This window comes from Equus asinus, chromosome 20 (assembly GCF_041296235.1).
Source record: "Equus asinus isolate D_3611 breed Donkey chromosome 20, EquAss-T2T_v2, whole genome shotgun sequence".
NCBI classification, from domain to species: domain Eukaryota; kingdom Metazoa; phylum Chordata; class Mammalia; order Perissodactyla; family Equidae; genus Equus; species Equus asinus.
This window is the reverse complement of record NC_091809.1, coordinates 90,737,600-90,763,394: the sequence shown is the minus strand read 5'-3', so window position 1 is coordinate 90,763,394 and position 25,795 is coordinate 90,737,600. Positions and strand designations below refer to the sequence as shown.

General features: G+C 40.1%; 1 protein-coding gene across 9 annotated transcripts in view; it reads left to right on the top strand.

Moving 5' to 3' along the window:
- LOC106825131 (interferon-induced very large GTPase 1-like) overlaps positions 1-25,795 on the top strand; it is a 99,435-nt gene that overhangs the window by 17,403 nt on the left and 56,237 nt on the right. For 2 of the 9 annotated variants that reach the window (XR_011495847.1, XR_006516021.2), the window contains one exon: positions 13,287-15,844. The exons of 5 other annotated variants lie outside the window; for them this stretch is intronic. Coding sequence is in view for 1 of the 4 variants with exons in the window: in XM_070490940.1 (XP_070347041.1) it covers positions 6,219-12,299 (6,081 nt within the window). In the remaining 3 variants the exon portion in view is untranslated. Of the gene's footprint in view, positions 1-5,858; positions 12,333-13,280; positions 15,845-25,795 lie in introns of those variants that run through there. 2 more of the 9 variants (XR_011495846.1, XM_070490940.1) reach the window with 2 other exon arrangements.

The following is a 25,795-nucleotide window of genomic DNA, read 5'->3' as shown; positions in this document are numbered from 1 at the left end:
CCATCAATAAGCATGCAATATCTCTCCATTTATTTAGTTGTTTGATTTCCTTCATCAGAGTCTTCTAGCTTTCATCATGCAGCTCTTGTACATATTCTGTTATATTAATACCTAAGTATTTCCTTTTGGGAGTTTCTAATGTAATTGGCATTGTGTTTTTTATTTCAAATTCCATTTGTTCACTGCTTGTATATGAGAAAACAACTGACATTTTTGTGTTAACAGTTGTATCCTGTATCCTTGTATGATAACCTACTAGTTCGGGGTTTTTTGTTGTTGATTCTTTTGGATTTTCTACATAGATAATCATGTCATCTGCAAATAAACACAGTTTTATTTCTTTCTTCCCAAGCTGTATAGCTTTTATTTTATTTTCTTATCTTAATCCATTATCTAAGAGTTCCAGTAGGATTGTTGAATAATAGTGGTGAGAGGGGACATTTTTCCCTATTCCTGATTTTAGGGGAAATCTTCTAGTTACTCACCATTAAGTATGATGTAAGCTGTAGAGTTCTTGCAAATGTCCTTTATCAAGTTTAGGAAGTTCCTATCTACTTCTAGATTGCTGAGAGTTCATAATGAGTGGGTGTTAGATTTTGTCAAATGCTTTTTTTCATCTATGGATATGACCATGTGATTTTTCTTCTTTAGCTTGTTGATATGATGTATTACATTAATTGATTTTGGAATATGGAATCAGCCTTGCATACCTGAGATAAATCCCACTTGGTCATGGTGTATAATTCCCTTTATACATTGTTGGGTTTAATTTGCTAGGATTTTGTTGGGGAGTTTTTGCATCTATGTTCATGAGAGATATTACCCAGTAGTTTTCTTCTCTCGATATGTCTTCTCTGGTTTTGGTTTCAGGGTAATACTGATGTCAAAGAATGAATTAGGAAATATTCCTTCTGCTTCTATCCTCTGAAAGATGCAACTAATCTAAGTCCACTTTTGAGTAGTGCTAAACTGCTTCATGGCTAGTGCAAGTGCAAGTACCTTATAATAAAAAAATCCTAATTCCACCATTCTAGCCCTTACGTCATTGCGATCATTTATTTCACTTATCTATAAGCATGCATAGCATATTCATACTCACATGAAACATATACATAAGCCTACGTAATCAAATGTGTTGTTCCCATTATTATTTTTGAACAAATAACTATTAGATCCATTAAGACTATGAAAAAGGAGTTATTTTACCTTACTTATTCCTTCTTCCATGCTCTTCCTTTCTTTATGTAGATCTGAATATCACTTTCTTTCTCTCTAAATTCCTCTCTAAACTATTAAAATTTTTTTAACAATTTTTCTGCAAGGCTTTTCTACTGGCAATAAACAGCCTCAATTTTTGTTAGTCTGAGATAGTGTTTATTTCTCCTTCACTTTTGAGGGATATTTTTCAGGGTACAGAATTCTTGGTGAGTTTTTTAAAAATTTCACTCGAGTGTCTTCTTGCTGACATGGTTTCTGAGGAGAATTCAGATGGAGTTCATATCTTTCCTCCTCTATAGATGAGGTGTTTTTCCTCTGGTTTCATTCAAAATTTTTCTGTCTGTAATTTTCATCAGTTTGAATACAATATGCCCAGGTATGATTTGGGGGGACATTTATCCTGCTTGGTGTTCTGGTTACTGGATCTGTAATTTAATGTCTGATTCTAATTTGAGGAAAATCCTAGTCATTATTTCACCATTTTTTTCTTCTGCTCTTTTCTATCTTTCTTTCTTTTTTGGTATTCGCATTATGCATATGTTACACCTTATGTAATTGTCCCACAGTTCTTGGATACTTTGTTCTGGGTTCCTTTTTTCAGTCTGTTTCTATTTGCTTTTTCAGTTTTGGAAGTTTCTGCTGAAATAGTGTCAAGCTCAGAGATTCTTCTCTCAGCTGTATCCAGTCTACTAATGAGCCTGTCAAGGACAATCTTCATTTCTAACGCAGTGTTTTTTATCTCTGACATTTCTTCTTTATTCTTTCTTAGAATTTCCATCCCTCTGCTTACACTGTCCATCTATTCTTGTATGCCTCCTACTTAATCCATTAGAAGCCTTAGGATATTAATCACAGTTATTTTAAATTCCCATTCTGATAATTCCAACATCTATTTGATATCTGAGTCTGGTTCTGATGCTTGCTCTATCTCTTCAAACTGTGTTTTTTGTCTTCTGATATGCCTTATAATTTTTTCTTGATGGACATGATGTTCTGGGTAAAAGGAGCTGATGCAAATAGGCCTTTAGTAATGTAGTGGTGAGGTGGGGTCGTGAAGGGAAGTGTTCTATAGTCCTATGATTAAGTCTCTCTTTTAGTGAACCTGTGCCTCTGGACTGGGAACTTCATGAATGCTTCCCAGTTTCTTTTACTCCCTTAGATGGGAGATAATGGCTAGACTGGGCTGGAGTTGGGTATTTTTATTCCCCCAGGTGGAACACTAGAGTAGACTGGACTTTGGTATTTCCTTTCCTCAGGTCAGTTTTAGCCTGAAAACAATCCCACTATTTTAGGCTCTGGTAATAGTTTCTCTTGAGGGAAAGACTTACTAAGAAAAAGAGAATACTCTGGCCTGTTTCAAAATGGTTACTTTCCCCCTCACTCTGCTTAAGGGGATAAATGCCCTTTACCAAGTTTAGGGTGTTCCTCTGTATTCCTAGTTTGCAGAGAGTTTTTATAATGAGTGAGTTTTAGATTTTGTCAAATGCTTTTTCTCCATCTATTGATATCATCACGTGATTTTTCTTCTTAGTCTGTTGTGACGTAGTATATTAATTGATTTTCAAATGTTGAACCAACTTTGTGTACCTGAGATAAATCTCATCGGTTGTGCTGGATAATTATTTTATACGTTGGATTTAATTTGCTTATATTTTGTTCATGAAAGATATAGGTTTATAGTTCTCCTTTCTTGTGATGTCGTTGTCTGGTTTTGCTATTAGGGTAATGCTGACCTCATAGAACGAAATAGGAAGTATTCCCTCTGCTTTTGTTCTCTGAAAGACATTGTAAATAATTGGTACAAATTCTTTAAATGCTTCGTAGAATTCACCAGTGAACCCATCTGGTCTTGATGCTTTCTGTTTTGGAGGTTGTTAATTATTCATTCAACTTTTTAATAGGCATAGGCCTGCTCAAATTAACTATTTCTCCACATGTAAATTAGAGTGAATTGTGTCTTTCAAAGAATTGGCCTATTTCAAATAGGTTATCAAATTTGTGGGCATAGAGTTGTTCATAGTCCTTTTTTTTATCCTCTTAAGTTCTATAAAATAAGCATTCACAACCCCTACTTAATTTCTGATATTAGTAATTCATGTCTTCTCTTTTTTTCTTAGTTAGTCTGGCTTGTAACTTTTCTTGATCTTTTTTAAGACCCAAATTTTCATTTCGTTTATTTTCTCTACTGATTTCCTGTATTCAATTTCATCGATTTCTGCTTTAATTTTCATTATTTCTTTTCTCCTGCATATTTGCATTTGATTCTTTCTTTGTTTCCTAAGTTGGAAGCTTAGTTTCTTGATTCTTGATTATCCAATTTCAGATCTTTATTCTTTTCTAATCCATGAATTCAATGCTATAAATTTCACTTTAAGCACTATTTTCACTATATCCCCCAAATTTTGATAAGTTGTATAATCAAGTGTTTTCTCTTAGTTGATAGGTACACATTCTTTTAATCTTCTATTTAGAGAGTATACTAGAAATTGCAGCATGTATACTTGACTTAATAAAAGATATCAAAATCAATAGAATATTTGACTCAGCCCACTAATACTGCGAGGACCTGGGGGCAGTTTAAGTCCATGTGGCCACACACCCCATCAATTGTTATCATATATTTTAAACCCCACTGTTTTATATATCTACATAGGTTTATCTGTATATTTACTTATTTTGTTGCTCATCATTTTTTCCTACATCTCTGACCTTCCATTGGTGACATTTTCCTTCCCTGAAAAACACACCTTAGTAGTTCCTTCAATATCAATTTCCTAGTGGCAAGTTCTGGCAATTTGCTGTTTTTAATTACAGTTTTTCCACCGTAATTCTTTAAGGATACCTCACTGTGTATAGAATCCTAGTTTGTCAGCTATTTTCTTTCAATAGACTAAAGATTCCATTTCACTTTCTTCTTGCTTCCATCTACACTGTTGAGTAGTCAGCTCCTTCTCTAATTGTTAGTTGTTTCCTTATTGATTTTCTGTCTAGATGATCTACCCATTGCTGAATGTGTAGTATGAAGTCTGACTATTATTGTATTGTTGCCTATTTATCCCTTCAGATCTGATAGTATTTTCTTTCTATATTTAGGTGCTCTAATTTTGGGTTCATGTATATTTATGATTGTTCTATCTTCTTGATGAAGTGACCACTTTATAATTATATATTGACCTTCTTTGTTACCGTTTTTGACTTAAAGTTTGTTTCATCTGATATAAGTATAGCTAACCCCACCTTCTTTTGGTTTCCACTGGTATGGCCTATCTTGTCCATCTCTTCATTTGGAGCCTATGTGTCTCCTTAAAGCTGATGTGAATCTCTTGTAGGCATCATATAATTGGGTCTTGTTTTTTCATCAATCTAGCCATTCTGTGCCTTTTGATCGGTGAAGTCCATACATTTATATTTAGAGTAGTTATTGATATGTAAGGACTTAGTGATGCCATCTTATTCATTGCTTTCTTATTGTTTTGTATTTCCATTGTTTCTTTTTTATTCTGTTTTTGCCTAACTTTGTAAATTGCAGATTTTCTGTGGTGGTATGCACTCTTTCCCCATTCTGAATATTTTGTGAATCTACTCTAGCTTTCTGCTTTGTGGTTATCATGAGGTGTACATAAAACCTCTCATAGATAAAACAATCCATGTTAAGTGGATAGCAGCTTAATTTTGATCATCTACCAACGCTCCATCGTATTACTCTTCCTTCTTATATTTTTCATGTCATAATTTACTTCCTTTTATATTGTGTATTCATGAATAATTAGTTACTTTTAATACACTTTTCTTTTAACATTTTTACTAGAGCTAAGTGGATAATACACCATCTTATTACAGAATTACATTTTTCTAAGTGTTTACTTTTACTAGTGTGTTGTATGCTTTTGCATGTTTACATGTCACTAATTAGCCTCTTTTCATTTCAGCTTGCAGTACTCCTTTTAGCATTTCATTCAAGGCACATCTAGTGGTAATGAACTCCCTCAGCTTTTGTTTGTCTGGGAAAGTATTTATTTCTCCTTAATATCTGAAGGATAGCTTTGCCAGACAGAGTATTCTTGGGTGGCAATTCTTTTCTTTCAACACTTTGAACATTTCATTCCACTCTAAGCTCCACTGTAGGGTTTCTGCTGAAAAATGTACTAATAGACTAGTGGGGATTCCTTTGTAGGTTACAATCATTTTTTTCCCTGGCTGTTTTCAGGATTCTCTATTTTTGATTTTTGACACTTTCATTATAATGTGTCTTGGAGAAGCTCTTTTTTGCATTGAAATAATAGGGTGCTCTATTAGCTTTGTGAACTTGGATGTTGAAGTCTCTCCCCAAGATGGGAAGTTCTCAGCTATTATTTCTTGAAATAAACTTTCTGCACCCTTCTCCTCCTCCTCTCCTCTGGAACCCTTATTCCAATTTTTGTTCTTTTATGGAATCCTATAGATGATGTAGGCTTTCTTCATTCTTTTTTACTACCTTATCCAAGGGCAGAGGTTGGATATTTAGTCTGGAAGCTGGTATGGATCACAGTGAACAGTCAGAACCCAAGGGAACCCAACAATTACCTTCTGAACCCTCTTATTTCTGCTCAACCAAGTTCCACTATGTCCCACTGGCCTCGTGCTATTTTCCCATTGATCAGCTCCAGTTCTCCAAGGCTGCTCTCCAGGAATTGAAATGTATTGAAGACCTTCTGGGTCAGCATACAGGCCCAGTCAGACATCCCTTGCTGAGACGCAGGACCGAAGCCTTCTTCCACAGGTTTGGCTCTCACGCTAATCAGGGCCCTCTGCACCTGGGAGGAATCTACTGGTGGAAAGCCGTTGCGGAAGGATTCCAAAGTGAGCAGCTGGCAGAAGTGAAGCAGCAGTCAGCAGAAACCCTGGATATTTACATAAGGGGCAGCTACAGTGGTTTTGGAGTGAAAGTTCCTGCAGGTGTGGATGTGTTAGGCTCTTATTTAGAAGCAGCCTCTCAGAGCACAAGCTTCCAAAGTCTCCAAATGAAGATCCAATTATGTATGGCCCAGACAGGTGGCCCTCCAGAAGCAAATGGTCTTCTGCAGTGGAAAGCTGGCTTAGTTGCCAGTAATCAAACCTGGTGTGTCATTGACCGGGGACTTCAGCTGGTGCCTGTTTGGGACATCATCCTCTCCAGCCACAGAAGTGATTTTAAGGATCCTCTTCAACTAGCTACCTGCCTGAAAGACAGCTACACTGCTCTGACTGGCATCACTGCCCAGATCAATGATGGAGAAGAATTACTGAGTGTGGGGAAGGAGGAGAGGCTTTTCCTCGATGATGTAAAATCCTGGGACATATCTGATCCTGAAGAGCACCTTAAAAAACTCATAAATATCACGCAACTGTTGAGTCAAGAAACAAAAAGTTTTGACACTTGGACTAACATATGCCTCACAGATTTGGATCTGCAGAATTTTCTGGTAAACACTGCTAACTTTTGCAAAAAGTCTTCAATTTATGAAGCCACATTTATTAAATCTGAGTTGCGCAGACTTCTATATCCTCACAGGAGCAGAGTGACAAACTTTCCTCAGGCTCATTCTATCATGCAGTGGATCCTCCAATCAGAGTCTGAGCAAGAGCACATCAACATCTCCCAATTTTCTGAATTCATTAAAATCTTAAACGTAACCAAGAATGAACTCATGGCAGTGACTGCCAAATCTGAATCCCCAGAAATAGTTGAGGAAGCTCAAAGGAAGGCCACTTATGAGGTCAGCTTCTCTCTTGGCTGCTTGTTGAATTACCTCCGAGAACAAGGGCAGCCAGACACATGGCTCTTGCTACTTTCCATTGCTGCTGGTGCAGGATATCATGTGGTAAACAATACTTTTAGATATCTCCTGGGCTGTGATGAGTTAGACTTCCTGCTGACTGAAATGCAAACTGCCCAAGATAAATACCAGGAGCTCAAAAGCATTTGCAGCTACAGGGCTCAAGGATTCCTGGTGCTCACAGGTCTGACGGCTACTGTTAGAGACACAGCTGTTTCGCTAGAGGAGAAGACACAATGCTTGGCACTCATAAGGCATCACATGGGACAATCTTTGTCAAAAGAAGTTGTACATGTCCTCACCAAACTTGGAGAAAAGTTGGAAAAACCTGATGATTGGGAAAACCTAGAGAAAAACTTAAGATTGCTCATTGATGGTAAATATGAAGCCATTGTCTTTTCATTGCAAATGGGTGAGGTGAAAAAGCAACTGCAAAATCTCTTCCATGAAAAGAAACAGCCCCGTGAACCACATGACAATGAAAATAGCAAATCAGAGGTCATAGAAAATGGAGCTTTCCTAGAATTACTCCAGCGTCTAGGCCTAGAACATTACTACCCAAAAAGGATGAGCAAAGCTAATTTCCATCTGATCCACAAGACTTCTGTGTACAATACCCAGCCCAGGTCTGAACGTGAGCTTCCTTTCTATTTCCTGCAGAAGTTAATGGTGCTGGATTATAGGCTGAGATACCTGGTCCTCAAAGACGAAGCAAACATAGAGAGTCAAGTCTATCCAGAAGCCTCAAATCAGGAAAATGAGGCTTGTGATCCATATGAATACATTTTTGAAGATAGTGATAATCCTACTAATCCTTCAGCCACTAATCCCAGGCCCCATATTCACCCTATGGATATCCAGATGGCAGTTCTTCACTGTGCAGATGATTTTGTCAGACAATATATTTTGACCAAACTTTCCATTTGTCAGTTTGCCCTCCCCCTTCTCATACCTAATCCCTGCAATTCACAAATTGAATTCTCTCTCTGGTCTCTGAGTCAAATTAGAAAAAGCTGGCAGGAAGCAAAGAAATCACCAAAGGAGGAGAAGACCAATTACAACAATCAGCAGATGTGTCATGTCTCTACCCCCATTGTGTCATTTATTAGAGTTGGAAATGGCTTCTCTGCTTCCAAATCTCAGATCATGAACTGTCTTCTCAGTAAACGTAAACATGATGTCTTTTTTCATCGACATTGCAGAGAGAGCAGAAAAGACTGTCTTTTGATGGAAGGTGTGGTGGAAGTCTGCTGGTTCTGTCCTGGGGGGGAGGATGACGACGGATTTGACAACTGCTTGACCTTCATCAATCTTCACGGAGATGCAAGGGAACATGAGAAGCAACTCACCTTCCTGCAGGAGGTCTCTTCTCTCATTGTGATCCTCATGTCAATTTCTGATGACAATAAAGAAAACCAAAAAGTTGTCTGTGACCTGTGGCAGTCATCAAAACCTTTGATCTGTTTGCTTGATGACAAAGAAAGAACCATGGCCAATAATTCTGTCCAAAGAGTGAAAATTGGGCTCCGGAACAGAAATGAGGCAGAATTAACACAGGAGCTCACAACTACAATCAAACGTTTTCTAGAGCTCTCTGGCACGGCTCTCAACTTAGAGGACTGTGCCCAGATTGCTCGCAAGCAAGGATTCCTTATTGATGAAGACCAGAGAGATTGCAAGGAAGCCAAAGAAAAGGCAGAGGTTCTAATGGCCTTGTTAAGAGACACAAAGATATCTCAGATGAAGGAAAGCTTCCTACCCCTTCAGGGAGAACTATGGCACCGTTGGTGTAGAAAGGACAAAGAACTCTATCATCTGAGAGAAAAAGGGAATCGGAGCATTGAGCAACAGAAGAGTGAGACTGAGACAGATAAACAAAATATACGGCATCAACAGCTGAATAGAGCCTTTCCTCTCAATGATTTAATGCAATGTGTCCTTGAGATTCTCAAAAAACAATCAAAAACTCTCACCAAACTCTACTTCCTGCAATGGCTTAGCATGTTTTTGGACAACCTAACCACAGGACACTTGGAAAAACTGAATGAAAAGACAAAGACTTTATGGTCACAGATACAAACAGAAAAGCAAAATGCACCAAAGAGGAACAACCTGGAAGAGTGGCAAAATGAGATAGAAGCTATCTCTGCAGAGATTACTAACTGTACCTTGGGTATTGAGCAGCTTCTCAGAGAAGTTGGCCAGATCTATGAAGCTCTGGAGGAAGCTTCCCCCACCAAAGACGTCCTTTTTCTCTCCTTTCCCCAGATTGCTGCAGAGCTGATGATAGCCGGTGTTCCCATCGAGCTGATGGATGGGGATGCTTCCTATGTGCCTCTAAAGTGGGTGGCAGCTGTTTTTGACAAGGTTGCTGAGAAACTTGGAGACAAACGGCTCTTTGTTCTCTCTGTCCTTGGCCTGCAGAGCTCAGGAAAGTCCACCCTGCTGAATGCCCTTTTTGGGCTGCAGTTCACTGTCAGTGCTGGGAGGTGTACTCGGGGGGCCTACATGCAGCTCCTGAAGGTGGAAGAGACATTCATGGACGAACTTGGCTTTGACTTTATGCTTATTGTGGACACAGAAGGACTTCGGGCCCCAGAACTCAGCAATATATCCCAGAATCGTGACAATGAGTTGGCATCCTTTGTCATTGGACTTGGAAACTTGACTCTGATCAATATTTTCGGGGAAAATCCATCAGAAATGCAAGATATTCTACAAATAGCTGTCCAAGCCTTTCTGAGGATGAAACAAGTAAAGATCTCTCCAAGATGCTTCTTTATCCATCAGAATGTGGGGGAAGTTACAGCTAAAGACCAAACAATGGAAGGACGAAGGCGGCTAGAGCAGAAACTAGATGAAATAACAGCAACAGCGGCTGAACAAGAGCAGTGCTCAGATGTAACCCACTTTAGTGATGTCATCAAGTTTGATGCCAATACTCATGTCTACTACTTTGCTCATCTCTGGGATGGCAATCCGCCTATGGCGCCTCCCAATCCTCGCTACAGCCACAATGTCCAGGAACTGAAAAGTAGAATTCTTGAGACTGCCAAAGAGAAAAACAGCAGAAGTATCATGAAGATATCAGATGTAAAATTCCGAGTTCAAGACTTGTGGAGGGCCTGGTTGACTGAGAACTTTATTTTCAGTTTCAGGAACACCCGAGAGGTCATGGCCATGAGAAAATTGGAAACCATGTATAACAACTGGACCTGGGAGCTGAGAAGTCATGTGCTGAGCTTGCAGAACAAGCTGGTAAACCAGATTCAGAATGGAAAAATCCAGACATTCAGGACAAGCACATTCGAGGCTCCAGTTACAGAAAAATATGAAGCCATCAAGCAAGAATTGGAGAAATATTTTAATGAGGACCCAGATAGTGAAATACTGGTTCAGTGGAAAGCAAATTTTGAACATAAGCTAATAATCCTGAAAGAGGCACTTATTTCAGACAGCCAAAGAAAAGCCAATGAACTTATTAGTTTTAAAAAAGGTCAAGAAGAACTGGATAACCAAATGTCAGGTTATGAAAAAGAATTATTAGAAAGAAGCCGAGAGTTGGCTTTAACTGTGGAGGACAAACAACTGAGTGAGGAAGAGCTACGTGGGAAATTCGATCAACTTTGGAAAAAATGGGTCTATGATGTGTCCTCAACGCTCCCTCCAATCACAAAGCCTGACATAGATGTGGATTCTGAAGATATCCTTTTGAATCATTTCAAACAGGAGAAAAACATGGGGGACATACTGAAGAGAAGTTCAGGAGAAAAGTTTCAAATCACCTATGAGAAACATGTCAAAATGACCAAGAAATACTTTGTACTTAAAAGGCAATTAGAGGTCTCTGATAAAGAATCCATAAAGATGACTACTGACCGCATTCTTTCAAGATTCACTGAAACTATTAATAACATTCAGAAGCAACAACGCGATTACAACCCTAGTTATTTCCACGAAATCCTGAGAATAATAGATGAGGAGGTGAAATCTGCACCCACTGGGGAAAGATACACATTTACGAGTGATTATAAAATTGACTTAACCTTGCATTTATTCCAAAGAGCATCAAAGAAATTTAACGAGATGCATGAGGCATTCAAGAGAGCAAATGATCCTGTAAACTATCTCCAAAGCAAAAAAGATGATTTCTTCATGAGTTTTAAGATCTCTTGTCAGGGAGCAACCTCAATCAAAACATTTGTTGATTTTCTGTGGGAAAAACTCACTCCTGCTATTTCCATCACCATAAGGAAAAAAATGGTCCCTAACATTGCTGGGGACATACGAGCTACCTGCCCCGCATTCAATGGAAACAGAGCTAACCTGGAAAAACACATTCTCATCTCTCTGGCAGAGGAAGAAAATTTTGATAATTACTGGCAGTACATTCATGATCCAGACTTATTTTTTAGGAATTACATTAAAAGCCATATTGAAAGATATTGCTCAGACATTGGAAGGGAAAAAATGAAGACTTTCTTACAAGTAAGTTTAGATGACATAAAGAATGCCATCCTCTCAGCTATTCATGAATCCATAGCACTAGCTGTAGATAAAAGCAGCACTGTGTCTGAGTGGTTGGTTTTGTTCTGTGATCACCTGGGGAGTAACTTGATCTTTCCACGAAAAGATTTAATAAGCATTGAACACCAGGAGATAAAAGATACTGAGTTTCTCAAAAAAGCCATGACTGAAGCTTTGGATCCTGCAATGAAGAGAGCAGAACAGAACTACTTGAGTATGTCTGCAGAGAAAATGGCTCCTGAAATCGAGGAAATGCTCTCTAAACATCTGGGTGGCTGCTGGAAACAGTGTCCCTTCTGTAAAGCAATTTGTACAAACACATTACCTGCACATGACGGAGACCACAGTGTTCCCTTCCACCGTTCTCAGGCTGTCAGTGGCTGGAAAAGGGTTGGAACAGACCACTTTGCCATTGAGTTCTGTACTAGTAACGTAGCAAGTGATTGTTTTTTCATTTTGGAAGATGTCCAGAAATACCCATATAAGAACTATCGACAGGCAGGAGGGGAGTATGCCACATGGAGCATCACCCCAGACTCATCCACCCAGCCATACTGGAAATGGTTTGTCTGTCACTTCAGATCAAAACTAGAAGAAAGATATCAGCTGAAATTTATAGGTACAGGTGAAATCCCTGATGCATGGACCAAAATCACAAAGCAGAATGCGCTTGATGAACTGAAAAAACAACAATATTCAATGACCACAAAAAAGCCTCAGTATCTGAACAAAAAAGTCACAGAACCTGAACAATCCTAAAAGACCCGCTCCTCACAATGAGAATCCTCATTATTTCCATTTTTCAAATGACACACCTAAAGACAGATCTTTAACATTTCAAGAGTTGAAGATTTCCTGTGAAAGGGCTTCATTTTTCTTTGCCTCAACTCCTTCTGGTTTAAAAACAAATTACTAAAACATATGAACATACAATAAAATTACATAGGATCTACTTAAAAGAACAACTTCATATTTTAAACTATTATTAGGAGTGTTGTCTTGACTTTGAAATATTTAATGTTACATAAGTGTCAGAGAAAGTCATTTTTAAAGAGGGAAATCAAAAACCATTTCAGACTGCTACAAATTTCTATATGGATATTTCGACCAATATACAGTTCTTAGATGGAAGGTATAAATTGTCCTTATTTATTAAGTGCATTTTTTCACCCTCTGAAATTGTGCAGAAAAGTTACTAGCCCTTGAGTGGAAAAACACGCAGAGAAAGTTCATGATTCCCAAGCAGGGTAATATTTAAGCATATCCATTCTGGGAAACCATAAAAGAAAGAATTGGCCAGGATAGAGTCTGTGTCAGTTTAGGAAACATCAAGCAAATATGGAAAATAGAAATCAATAACTGTTTTTCTCATGTCACCATTACTCTCTTCTACCTTGGCATTTTGGCAGTTCCCTGTGCATGTTTAAAAAAGAAAAAAAGGGTTCACAAGAGCTTAGGTATCCAAAGCCTAGTGCTGTATACAAGTCTAAGAAGGAGTGGCTTTTTGAGCAAGATTTGGGACTAGGAAAGAAGACCCATTTTAATCAAGGCTGCGGGCAAAGTCAAATGTGATTAACTCATTGATGATTACAAAAACTATTACTCCAAGAATAAAATATCAAAACGTATGCAGTTTTTAGGGTCTGATATTTTAATGATAGATTCTGTTTTATGTATTAAAATGTAAGGAAATGCTTATCTCCAAATCAGGCACCCTTGTGAATTTTCGCACTATTTGAGCCATAGGGTCATGATCTGAATGAAAATGAAGAACACTCTGAAGCCAGCCAAGGACCTCAGAGAGGAACGAAATCATTGTTCTCCAAACCTACACCTTCTGAAACAACAACTTTTGCTGGTTCTCAAAGCTGATAAGCTTGAGGAATTCTGAGACAAAGAAGAAAAGTTCCTCATTTGGGACGTAAGGGCATCCATTGGCTTCCATTTACAGGCACACTCGCTACTCCTCCACAGCCTGTGAAACAGACAGTCCAGGGAACAGCAGGCCAAGGATTTGCATCTTCAGAGCTGCAGATAGGAGTCCTGACTCTGCTGCCTTTGTCTCCTCTAAGGGCTTCAAGCATACTCTCAGTTTCAGGTCAAATTACCCAGGTCTCCAGGAGAAATCCTGAAACAGAAAAGTTATGAAGGAAACTGGTGTTCATGAACTGTTTTCCTTTTGCTCTCTGGAAAACAGTCTCATTGAGAATTGGAAGGACCTCCTAACATGATAAGTTGAAATGGAAATAGAACCGGTGCATAGCACGGCACCTGTCTCTCACATCACTGTGGCCTTGAAAACTGCAATGTTCACTTAACCTGTGCTAAATGCTTTTTGTATTTGTTTAATGAATCCATAATGGCCTTTAACTAAGAGGTATCAAATAACATGTATTAACTTTGATTTTCAAGCCAAAATTGTTGTGTGCCAATAAAAGTGATCTTTGATAAATTCCTCAGTCATTTAAGTAGTCTATTAAATGAGATTCAGAGGCTGTGCCCAAGAGATCAAAAAAATACCAGCAAGAAGCAAATTGGGATAGAGAGAAGATGACTATGTGGGAATGGTGTTTTCTGTGATAGTAATGGGGAGAGTAATACTGCCATCAAGGTGGTGTCTAGATTAAGGGGATTACACTGTCAATGGGTTGGAGTCACTGAGGCAGGAGACCTCAGGAACAGTGGAGGAGGAGGAAATGGAGTCAATAGGGATGACAATCATATGATCATCAAGAGTGAGAGACAGTGGGCCCAGGTGACGGTCACAGGATTGGAGTTGACCAGCATTCTAAGGTTAGTAGAGGTAAGGGTCACACGCTCAGTGGAATGAGTCTCTCAGAGTCAGTGAAAGTGGGAAACAGAAACCCAGGAATTGGTGATCACCACATCAACAGATTTAGGGGATTTCAGAGTAAGTGAAGTAAGAGATTCCAAGTGCAGTGGGAAAGAAGGAGTCACAAGGCCTGTAAGAGTAGGACTAGGAGGGTGATGAAGTCTTCCCTTCTGACAGAAATCCAAATTTTCATGAACGTTCTCTCTTGTGTAAGCTTTAATTTTAACGCTATACCTATATTGGTTGTCATGGAAAATTATCTCTTTCCCAGGTTTTTATTTTGTATATATGTACATAGATAGTTGTTATACCTTTACTAAGGTAAAAAGTAACAGTACTTTTTCTGTCTTTAAACTTATATTAATAAGAGGGTGAAATGTAATGGCTATGATCTGCATGTGTGCCCCCAGAATCCACCTGCGGAAATCCTAACTCCCAAGGGGATGGTACTAGGACTCAGGTCTTTGGGAGGTGATTAGAGCATGAGGGTGGAGCTCTCATGAATGGAATTAGCGCCCTTATAAAAGAAGCCCTAGAAAGCCTCCCTGCCCATTGTAGGGGAGGAAAAATTATCCTTGACCCTCTTAGGATCCCTGGCCAGGTCTGAAAATTAAACTGACCAGAGAGATTAACAGGAGAAAAGCATACAAATTTATTTAACATAAATTTTACCTACAAGGGAGCCTACAGCAGGAAATGAAAACCGGAAGAAACAGTCAGACCTGGGTATTTTTATGCTAGTTTTGATGAAGAGTGATCAGTTGTGGAGGAATGTGACAGGTCAAGTAGAATGAGGTAAATACAGTTGACTTGGGAAAATTTAGCAAGGCCTGTTTGTTCGTATCTTTCTCTGTGTCCCTGGCCCTTAGAGATAAGGATACTCCTTTCCTCCAAGTTTAGGAAGGACACCTCTCACAGGAGGGTTTTATGACCTGTTTCAGGGGAGAAGGCCAAAGTGACCTCCCTGTGTCAGCCCTTTTCTCAAACTCCTTCAGCTTGAAATATGCAATATGCCAAGATGCTATACTTTGGAGTAGCGTGTCCTGAACCTCATCACTTTCCACCATGTGAGGTTACAGTGAAAAGACAGCCCTCTAAGTAGAGGGCCCTCAACTGATATCAAGTCTGCCAAGCCCTTGGTCTTGGACTTGCCAGCCTCCAGAACGGAGGGAAATAAATTTCTGTTGTTTATGAGCCACTCAGTTTATGGAATTTCGTTATAGTGGCCCAAATGGACTGAGACAATAATCAATTCCAAAGGAAAAAAAAAAAGAATAATTTCTTTAAGAAACAGTACGAGATAACGTTCTGACAGAAACATAGTCAAAATAAGAAAAGCAAGAACACTTTGGTTAAGGTTATCCTATTTTCTACTACAGACTGCTCTTATTACCTCATTCATTCCTTGTACTGAAACCAAACCAAGATTTTCCATAATCTGCTTTCTTCTCTACTACCCTTTTCTTAATTATATCAGTTATCATTGAACCCTTGCATATGGGAATCCCTCACCAGCTGGACTTTTGTTATCTGAAGCAAGGTGGATGCAACTCCCTGCACTTCCAGCCTGCTCCACATCCTGGCTGAGCCCGCCCGAATTGAGATCAATGGTGCTTGCAATTGGAAGCTGTCAACATGTGTACAGGAAGAGAGTGTGTGTTTACGGATTATGGCTGGGGCATCAATGGCCTCTGGTACAGTGGGGAAGGGGTGGCCTTACATTATTCTGTCTACTTTTGAATAAATTTGAAATTTGTCATAATAAAAAGATTGTTAAATAAAACAAGATAAAGGCCTAAAGTCATTGAAGAGGTTAGGCTATTTGATATTGAGGGAGAAGAAAGACGAGGCAAACTTTTGAAAGAAAATCTAAACAGATGGAAGATTCAGTTGCTCTAAAAATTAGTTTGGCCTAAAACAGCAGCCCAAATTACATCAATGCCAAGTCTCTGTTTCACCAAATTAACAAACATTCTGGATCAGCTTCCTCCTTAAATGTGACTCCAAACCCAGGGGCACATTTAGTGATTAGTAATCTCTTCTAATGCTCTGAATACTCATCAGTGGTGCTAGAATGCAGTTGACTTCCCTTCAGGGCCAGTGAAGTTCACAGCTGCTGCCATATTGCTGGTAGCTCTTTCCGTAAGCCCATCTCTACCATTTCCGTGGTAGTTACTCCTCTAAGTTAAGCTTCTGACTTGATTGCCCTTCGTACTCTACCTGGCCATGCTGAAAGTCCCTTAGGATCCTCTGCAATGGGGGCCATCCTAAATCCCCATCCACTACAAATTATCTATGTTTACTCGACCAGATCCCCATCAGTAGATTCTAGATGCTTAATACCGTCACTTATAGGTAATGTCATAATGCCTAGAAAGGTACAGGAGGTTCTCCCCTTGGCTTGGTGGTGAAAGAAAAGAAAAGAAAAAAGGAAACTAAGAAAGAAAGAAGGAAAGAAGGCAGTCATGAAGGAAGGAAGATTTTTCCTTTTAATCAGCTGCATTTAAAAAAAAACAAACAAATAACAAAAACAAACAAAAAACCAGTTTTTCACTTCTTGCTCAGAAAATAAATTCAGGGCCCTCTGCCACAGAGGATGCCAAAGTCTGAGCTGGAGATGTGAGTCTTGTAGCCTTCCCAACTCAGGGAAGGAACATACTCTGCCTTCTCTCTGGTCTCTCTGGAGCAAACTGAAGAAATCAAGGACAGAAATTGGTAGAAATAGACATAGGGAACCGTCAGAGACACAGGCAGATTACGACATGTTAAGAACACATATATGAACCTGGTGTTGTCATGGTTACAAAAAACAGCCACCAATCTGAGGGAAAAGGAGTACAGTATCTAAACAGACAATTATACAATTTGTAGTTTGTATTATTAGATGAAAATAAATCCAGACTGAGGTAAAAAAGGAATTTATTTGAAAGGATTATTGCAATAAGGGGAAGAACACTACTGCAATAGGGAAAACAGTCCACCCATAGAGGTGCCAGCATCTCAAAGGCCAGGCAGAAAGGAACTTTCTTTTATGGGGAAGTGTCAACAAGGCCAGAAAGAACAGCACATGGAAGGGGTGGGATAATCAGGGAATGTTTTTCCTTGAGGTCTGCAGATTCTTAGGAGGGATCATTAAGGAGGGTTGTGTGCTAGGTCAGGAGGAGGGGGGGTCAAAGTTCAGGGGCCTAAGGAAAGGAGAGAAGCTTAACTAATGTTCAATTAAGTTACAAGCATTTTGTTTCAATCGATCAGTGGGACAAACAGCTCAGCTAACATTTTATGACACAAAGAATGGGAATTTTAAGGGTGTGTATTTGGCCTCATTATAAGTAAAAAAGGGAGACATTGGTGAGTCTTATCTAATTCAGTCATGGGGGAAGACTGGTTCTCTGCAATTAGTCATTTCTCAGAACACATAAGGGTGGGTGTGTTTTTTTCACTAACATTGTTTTCTAGGAGTGAAAGACTCAGGAAAAGTTTAACATTGCTATTATGGTTCATGTGAGTCACAGGTACTATTGCAGGCACAGAGAAGAGAGGTACTAACTCGACTCGAAGATTAATGAAAGGCTTCACAAATAAGGAGAAACTTGAACTGGGTCAGGAGTACAGAGCCCTAGGCAGGGGAGGAAAAATTTTCCCTTCTTCCTTTCTAAGTTTGTTGGCTGGTATAAAAATTGAATTGAGGGCCCGGCCAGCAGCATAGTGGTTAAGTTTGGCATGTTCTGCTTTGGTGGCTTGGGTTTACAGGTTCGGCTCCCAGGCATGGACCTAAACCACTCATCAAGACATGCTGTGACAGCCACTGGCATACACAATAGAGGAAGATTGGCACAGATGTTAGCTCAGGGCCAATCTTCCTCAAGCAAAAAGAGGAAGATTGGCAACAGATGTAAGCTTAGGGCCAAACTTTCTCACCACACCCACATACACACACAGAAATTTGATGCGGGGTTGGTGAGCCAAGGAGTCGAGAGAAAGATTTCTTGGACTCTCAAGGTCTGGCAGTAGTTCTCTTTTATTTAGAGAATAGAATGGAACAGCATGGGGACAGGACCCATAGGCAGTCAGAGCTGCCGCCTGGGGACAGGACCCACGGGCAGGAGGAGCTGCTGCTGCTCCTGCTGCTGCTGCTGCCCAAATGGGTGGAGTGTAAAGCTAAATTTAAGGCATAGGTATGTGAGTTATCTCTTTACAAGACAAAGGAAAGAATATGTAAAAAGAGTTAAAAAATGGTATCAGTGCCAGTAAGGTCTGGTTATTGGGTGGTCCTATAACTTTTAGATAAGAATCAAACCAGATTAAGTAAATGGCAGAAGCCACCGCTTAAATATTACCTTCAGCTAAAGACAAAGGTGGATGTTGGGGGGGTGGGGTCAGTTACATGAGGTTGCCAGACAGTAAACAACTTAAGTTCTTGCCTTTGGCATTGATTAAGAGTTTCTAGAGATAAGGTCATCCCCCTTCTTCCTGGCACAGAGAGGGAGGCATCTTTACAGATGGAGATTTCCCTTACAAATGTAAATGTTTCCCAACAAAGGGCAAGCAAACTCCACTCTTCAGAGTTGCTTTTATTAAAAGTAACCAGTCCCCTTCTCATCTGTAGTTTTAAAAGTAATCAGCCTAAAATAATCCTCATCAACATTGAATTGACATAAGACAGATTAACAAGAGAAAAGCACAGATCTTGTCAAGATGGCTGCATAAGCAGACTCCAAACTCCTTGATGAGGATTTTAGGCTGGTTAATTTTAAAACTGCAGATGAGAAGCAGGCTCCTAGGACTGGAGTTTGCTTGCCCTTGTTGGGAGACATTTACATTTGTAAGGGAAACCTCTATCTGTAAAGATGCCTCCCTCTCTGTGCCAGGAAGAAGGGGGATGGCCTTATCTCTAGAAACTCTTAATCAATGCCAGAGGCAAGAACTTAAGTTGTTTACTGTCTGGCAACCTCATGTAACTGACCCCTCCCCCCACCCAAAATCCTCCTTTGCCTTTGGCTGAGGATAATATTTAAGCGGTGGCTTCTGCCATTTACTCAATCCGGTTTGATGCTTATCTAAAAGTTGTGGGACTGCCCAATGGCCGGACCCTCCCAGCACTGGCACCATTTTAACTATTTTACATATTCTTTCCTTTGTCTTGTAAAGAGATAACTCACATACCTAAACCTTAAATTTAGCCTTACTCTCCACCCATGTTTGCAGCAGTAGCAGCAGCAGCAGCCACATGCCAGCACCAGCTCTGCCTGCCCATGGATCCTGTCCCCATGCCAGCAGCAGCAGCTCTGACTGCCCATGGGACCTGTCCCCATGCTATTCCACAGTCTTCTCTAAATAAAAGAGCACTACCACCAGATCTTGAGAGTCCAAGAAATCTTTCTTTCGACTCCTCGGCTCACCGACCCCAGATCACTCATCTCCTCCCATGAACACAAACTACTTTTGGAAAAATTACCCTGGATAGAAAACCCAAAACTGGATAAAAAGAACCCCGACAACAAGGGACAGTCCTGACTAAGGTGGAAGAGGCAGAAGCTCCTGCTGGAGAGTAAAAAGGCCACCTTTGGGAAGAGTGGAGCTTCTCAGGTGGCCAGGCGGGCGGCACCCTAAGATATGCAGCCCTCCCTGGAGGAGTGAGGCCTGGAGTGGAGGCTGATACTGCTATAAGCATACTTCAGATTCAGCCCAGCTGAGACGAGGGTCTTACTCTCTGGCTTTGCTTGCTGTTAACTGCAGCAAGGATGCCCCCAGATAGCTACCAGCTGAAAGCCAAAAAGACCCAGGTCTTAAAGGGCCCACGCACAAACTCACTCATTGCGGCAACCTAAAATCACCAGAGAGAAGGCTGACAGTCCTTTGGTGAAAGGAGACTCACCTGGTGGGCTCTGCAGGCATCTTGGGGAGAGGAAGGACCTCTCCAGAGACTGAGACATTGGTGGGGGCCATTGTTCTGACCTGGTCCAGGCGTGCTGACACAGACCCCAGTGGGCACCATTAAGGTTATTCCCTTGGCCTGTTGGCCCAGGGGTCGGCCACACCCACTAGAGCACAGATTTAATCCCGTTCAGCCAGGGCAGGCAGCCCCACCTAGGGACCGGCCCCACCCAACAGCAAGCCCTCAGGCTACTTTTCGGCCTGCATTAATTGGGTGCCTTGAGCCTCTCCAGGCAGGCTGGTGTGTCTGCCTGTGTGCGGCAGGGCCTGTGTGAGGACAAGGTGAACGGTGTGGGGCATTGGTGGAGAGGTGGGGGCCTCTGCAGTGCAGCATCAGAGTACGCTCCAGGGGTTTGGGAAGTGTGCATGGACCAGGACTGTGTTGAATGTGTGTGTGTGGTCCTGTGGGGGATGAGGCTTATCAGCAGGAGAAGACCTGTGCTTCACAAATAGCCATAAAAAGGATCAGCCCCGCCTTCCAAAGCCGGAAACAATTGAGTGCTCCCATGCCTAGGGCCAGCCCCACTCAGCTGCACTCCTAAGAGAACTGACAACAGCCTTGTAGACCTGAGGCTTATCGCAACTGTAAGCCCCTGAGCCTAGCAACCAGCCACACTGGGTACCAACCTGATTAAGAGGAAAACTGCAAGAGGAGTGTGCTGATAGACTTTGTAGCCATCAGTGCTGAGGCTCCCCAAACCTGATTTACAAACAGCTGGCCAGGGAAGGAAAGACTAAACTCCCTGGGTACCTGCAGTAAGAGCAACCCTGCCACAGAGGAAAGACACAAGTAACCCACAAAGGGGTCACTCCTGGATCATTTGGACTGGTGATGAGAGGGAAGCACACTGCTGGGCCTCATAAGGCATGTCACACATAAGGCACTTCTCCAAGATCAGGAGACACAGCCAACTCACCTAATACATAGAAATAAGCACAGAGAAAGAGGCATAATGAGGAGACAAAGGAATACTTTCCAAGCAAGGGAACAGGACAAAACCCCAGAAAACGGTCTAAATGAAGCAGAAATAAGTGACCTACTCAACAAAGAGTTCAGACAAAATCTCATCAGGATGCTCTCAGATATTGGGAGAAGACTGGATGAACACAGCGAGCTCATCAGCAAAGAATTGGAAAATATAAAAAAGAACCAGTCAGAAATGAAGAATACAATACTGGAAATTAAAAATTCGCTAGAGGGGCTCGATAGCAGAGTAGTGGATACAGAAGAACGGATCAATGTCCTAGAAGAAAGACTAGAGGAAATCCCCCTAGCTGAACAGAAAAAAGAAAAAAGAATTAGACAGAATGAGAACAGTCTAAGGGAACTCTGAGACAATATCAAGCACACCAACATTCAGATTATAAATGTTCCAGAAGGAGAAGAGACAGACAAAGGGGTAGAAAATTTATTTGAAGAAATAACACATGAAAATTTTCCTTACCTAAGGAAGGAAACAGACACGCAAGTACAGGAAGCACCGAGAGCTCCAAACAAGATAAGCTCAAGAGGCCCACACCAACACATATTATAATTAAAATGTCCAAAATTGAAGATAAAGAGAGAATCCTAAAAGCAGCAAGAGAAAGGCCCCAAGTGACATACAAAGGAAAGCCCATAAGGCTATCAGGGGACTTCTCAGCTGAGACACCACAGGCGAGAAGAGAATGGCATGACATATTTAAAGTGCTAAGAGGAAAAAACCTACAGCCAAGAATACTCTATCCATCAAGGTTGTCATTCAGAATGGAAGGAGAGATAAAGAGCTTCCTAGAGAAGCAAAATTAAAGGAGTTTATCCCCAAGAAATCAGTTGTACAAGAAATGCTGAAGGGACTTATTTAAGTGGGAAAGTGATGACCACAAATAGAGATTAAAAAATTATCAAAAAAAAAAAAAAACCCACCAAAAAAAACCAGGCAATAAAATCACTTGTAAAGGTAAAAATATAGTTAAGGTAGCAGATCAACCACCTGTAAAGATAATATGAAGGTTAAAAGACAAATGTACTAAAATCACCTATTTCAATGATAAGAGGGTAATGGTCCCGGTATAAAATCCACTTGATCATGATGCATGATCCTTTTGATATGTTGCTGATTTTGGATTGCCAAGTTTTGTTGAGAATTTTTGCATCTATGTTCATCAGCGATATTGGCCTGTAGTTTTCCTTTTTTTGTGCTGTCCTTGTCTGGCTTTGGTATCAGAGTGATGTTGGCCTCATAGAATGTGTTAGGAAGCGTTTCATCTTCTCTAATTTTTAGGAATAGCTTGAGAAGCATAAGTATGAAATCCTCTCTGAAAGTTTGGTAGAATTCCCAGGGAAGCCATCTGGTCCTGGGGTTTTATTGTTTGGGATGCTTTTGATTCCTGTTTCAATCTCTTTCCTTGTGATTGGTCTATTCAGATTGTCTGTTTCTTCTTGATTCAGCTTTGAGAGGTTGTAAGAGTCTAAGCATTTACCCATTTCCTCTAGATTATCCATTTTGTTGGAATATAGTTTTTCATGCTATTCTCTTATAGTCCATTGTATTTCTGTGGTGTCTGTTGTTATTTCTCCTCTTTCATTTGTAATTTTGTTTAACTGAGTTTTCTCTCTTTTTTCTTTGTAAGTCTGGCTAGGGGGTTGTCAATTTTATTTATCTTCTCAAAGAATCAGCTCTTTGTTTCATTGATCCTTTCTACTGGCTTTTTTAAATTGCAATAGCATTTATTTCTGCTCTGATTTTTCTTATTTCTCTCCTTCTGCTGACTTTGGTCTCTGTTTGTTCTCCTTTTTCTAATTCAGTTAAGTGTAATTTGAGATTGCTTGTTTGGGTTTTTTCTTATTTGTCAAGGTATGCCTGTATTGTGATGAATTTCCCTCTTAATATGGCTTTTGCTGCATCCCATATGGGTTGGTATGGTATGTTATCATTTTCATTCATCTCTACATATATTTTGATTTCTCCTTTAATTTCTTCAGTGATCCATTGCTTATTCAATAGCATGTTATTTAGGCTCCACATCTTTGTCCCTTTCTCAGCTTTTTTCTTGTAATTAAATTCTAGCTTTATAGTATCATGATTGGAAAAGATGCTTGTTATTATTTCAATCTTCTTAAATTTATTGAGATTTGCCTTGTTTCCCAACACATGGTCTATCCTTGAGAACGTTCTGTGTTCACTTAAGAAGAATGTGTATTCTGCTGTTTGGGGATGGTGTGTTCCATATATGTCTATTAAGTCCAACTGATTTAGCTTTTCATTTAATTCCACTATTTCATTGTTGATTTTCTGTCTGGATGATCTATCCATTGATGTGAGTGGAGTGTTGAGGTCCCCTACTATTATTGTATTATTATTAATATCTTCTTTTAGGTTTGTTAATAGTTGCTTTATGTACTTTGGTGCTCCTGTGTTGGGTGCATAGACATTTATGTTATTTCTTCTTGATGGGGTCTCCCTTTGATCATTATATACTGCCCATCTTTGTCTCTCTTTACCTGTCTAAACTTGAAGTCTACTTTGTCTGATATAAGTATTGTAACATATGCCTTGTTTTGTTTGCCACTAGCTTGGATTATCTTCTCCCATCCCTTCACTCAGAGCCTGTGTTGGTCATTGGAGCTGTGATGTGTTTCCTGGAGGCAGCATATTGTTGAGTGTTGTTCTTTAATCCATCTCACTACCCTGTGTCTTTTTAGTGGAGAATTTAATCCATTTATGTTTGGAGTGATTATTGATGTATGAGGGCATTAAACTGTCATTTTATCACTCGTTTTCCAGTTCTCCTGCATTTCCTTTGTTTCTCATCCTGTGTGTTTTGGTCTACCCATTGAATTATGTAGTTTTTTATGATGTGTTTCTTTGTTTTCTCCTTATTTATTATTTGCATCTCTGTTCTGCTTTTTAGGTTAGTGGTTACCCTGAGGTTTGTATTCAGAATCTCATGTATGAGATCGTCCATTTTCTGATGGCCTCTTATTTCCTTAATCTAAACCAATTCAGTACCTTTCCTCCTCCCTGCCTCAGTTGTTTTTCTCACACCTTATTCCATCTTATGTTGTGAGTTTCTGATTAAAATGTCAGGCTTATCGTTGGTTTGGTGTTTTCCTTCCCATTAGCTTGATGCTGTATTTGAGTATTTGCTATCCTATTCCAATTCTTTCAACCTATTTAACTCCTTACTCCATGTTTTGTGATCCCTTTCTCCCTTTCTTTTTTAGGTGTGAAGGCCTTCTTGAGTATTTCTTGTAGGGGGTTTCTCATGGCTATGAAGTCCCTTTGGTTTTTGTTTGTCTGGGAACGTTTTTATTTCTCCTTCATATCTGAAGGATATTTTTGCTGGATAGAGTATTCCTGGCTGAAAATTTTTGTCTTTTAAGCATTTGAATATGTCATTCCATTCTCTCCTAGCTTGTAAGGTTTCTGCAGAGAAATCTGCTGAAAGCCTGATTAGGGCTCCTTTGTAGGTTAGTTTCTTCTGCCTTGCTGCTCTTAGTATTTTTTCTTTGTCATATATTTTTGCCAGTTTAACTACCATATGCTTTGCAGTAGGTCTTATTACATTAACATATCTAGGCGATCTGACAGCTTCTTCCACACAGATTTCCTTCTTTATCGCTAACTTTGGGAAATTCTCTTCTGTTATTTCTTTGAACACATTTTCTGCTCTCTTCACCCTCTCTTCTCCTTCTTGAATACCTGTAATTCTTATGTTGCATTTTCTAATTGAGTCCATTATTTCTCAGGGACTCCCTTCATTTCGTTTCAGTCTTACTTCTCTCTACTCCTCTGTCTGGAGCATTTCAACATGTCTATCTTTGATTATGCTGGTACACTCCTCTATGATGTCCATTTGAGACTTCCAGGAATCTATTTTGTTTTATCTCTTCCATTGTGGCTTTCATGTCCACTATTTCTGATTGATTCTTCTTTTCAGTTTCAATCTCTTTTGTGAAGTAGCTCCTGAACTCGTTGAATTATTTCACTACATTCTCTTTTACCTCACTGAGTTTTTTTATGATAGCTATTTTGAATTCACTGTCATTTAGAGTAGCTATTTCTGTGTCTTTGGGACTGAATTTTGGGTACTTGTCCTTTTCCCTCTGGTCTGGAGACTTGATGTAGTGTTGGATCTTCCTAGAGGAGGTGGGTCAGGTCTTATGCATTCTGATATTATTTGGTTGCAGTGACCTCTTAATGCCACTGGGTGGGGGTTGAGAGCCATGTATTCTGAGGCCAGTACCTTTAACCAAGATCCCAGGCAGTGGAGTAGGCATGGGGTGGGTGGGGGGAGGGCTGCTTTCTCCTGCACGCTCTCCAGGCTTTCTCTCTGCTCTCACTATCTGGTCTCCTGAGGTGTTGGCTTGATGAGGTTACACCCCACGAAAGCTCTCACCCTGGTAGAGGTCTTCCTGATGTGGATTAAGGCTGCCCCAGCTAGAGAAGCCCAAGATGACCTGGCCTACATGCCAAACTATACAACCCATTGGACTTTTTTTATG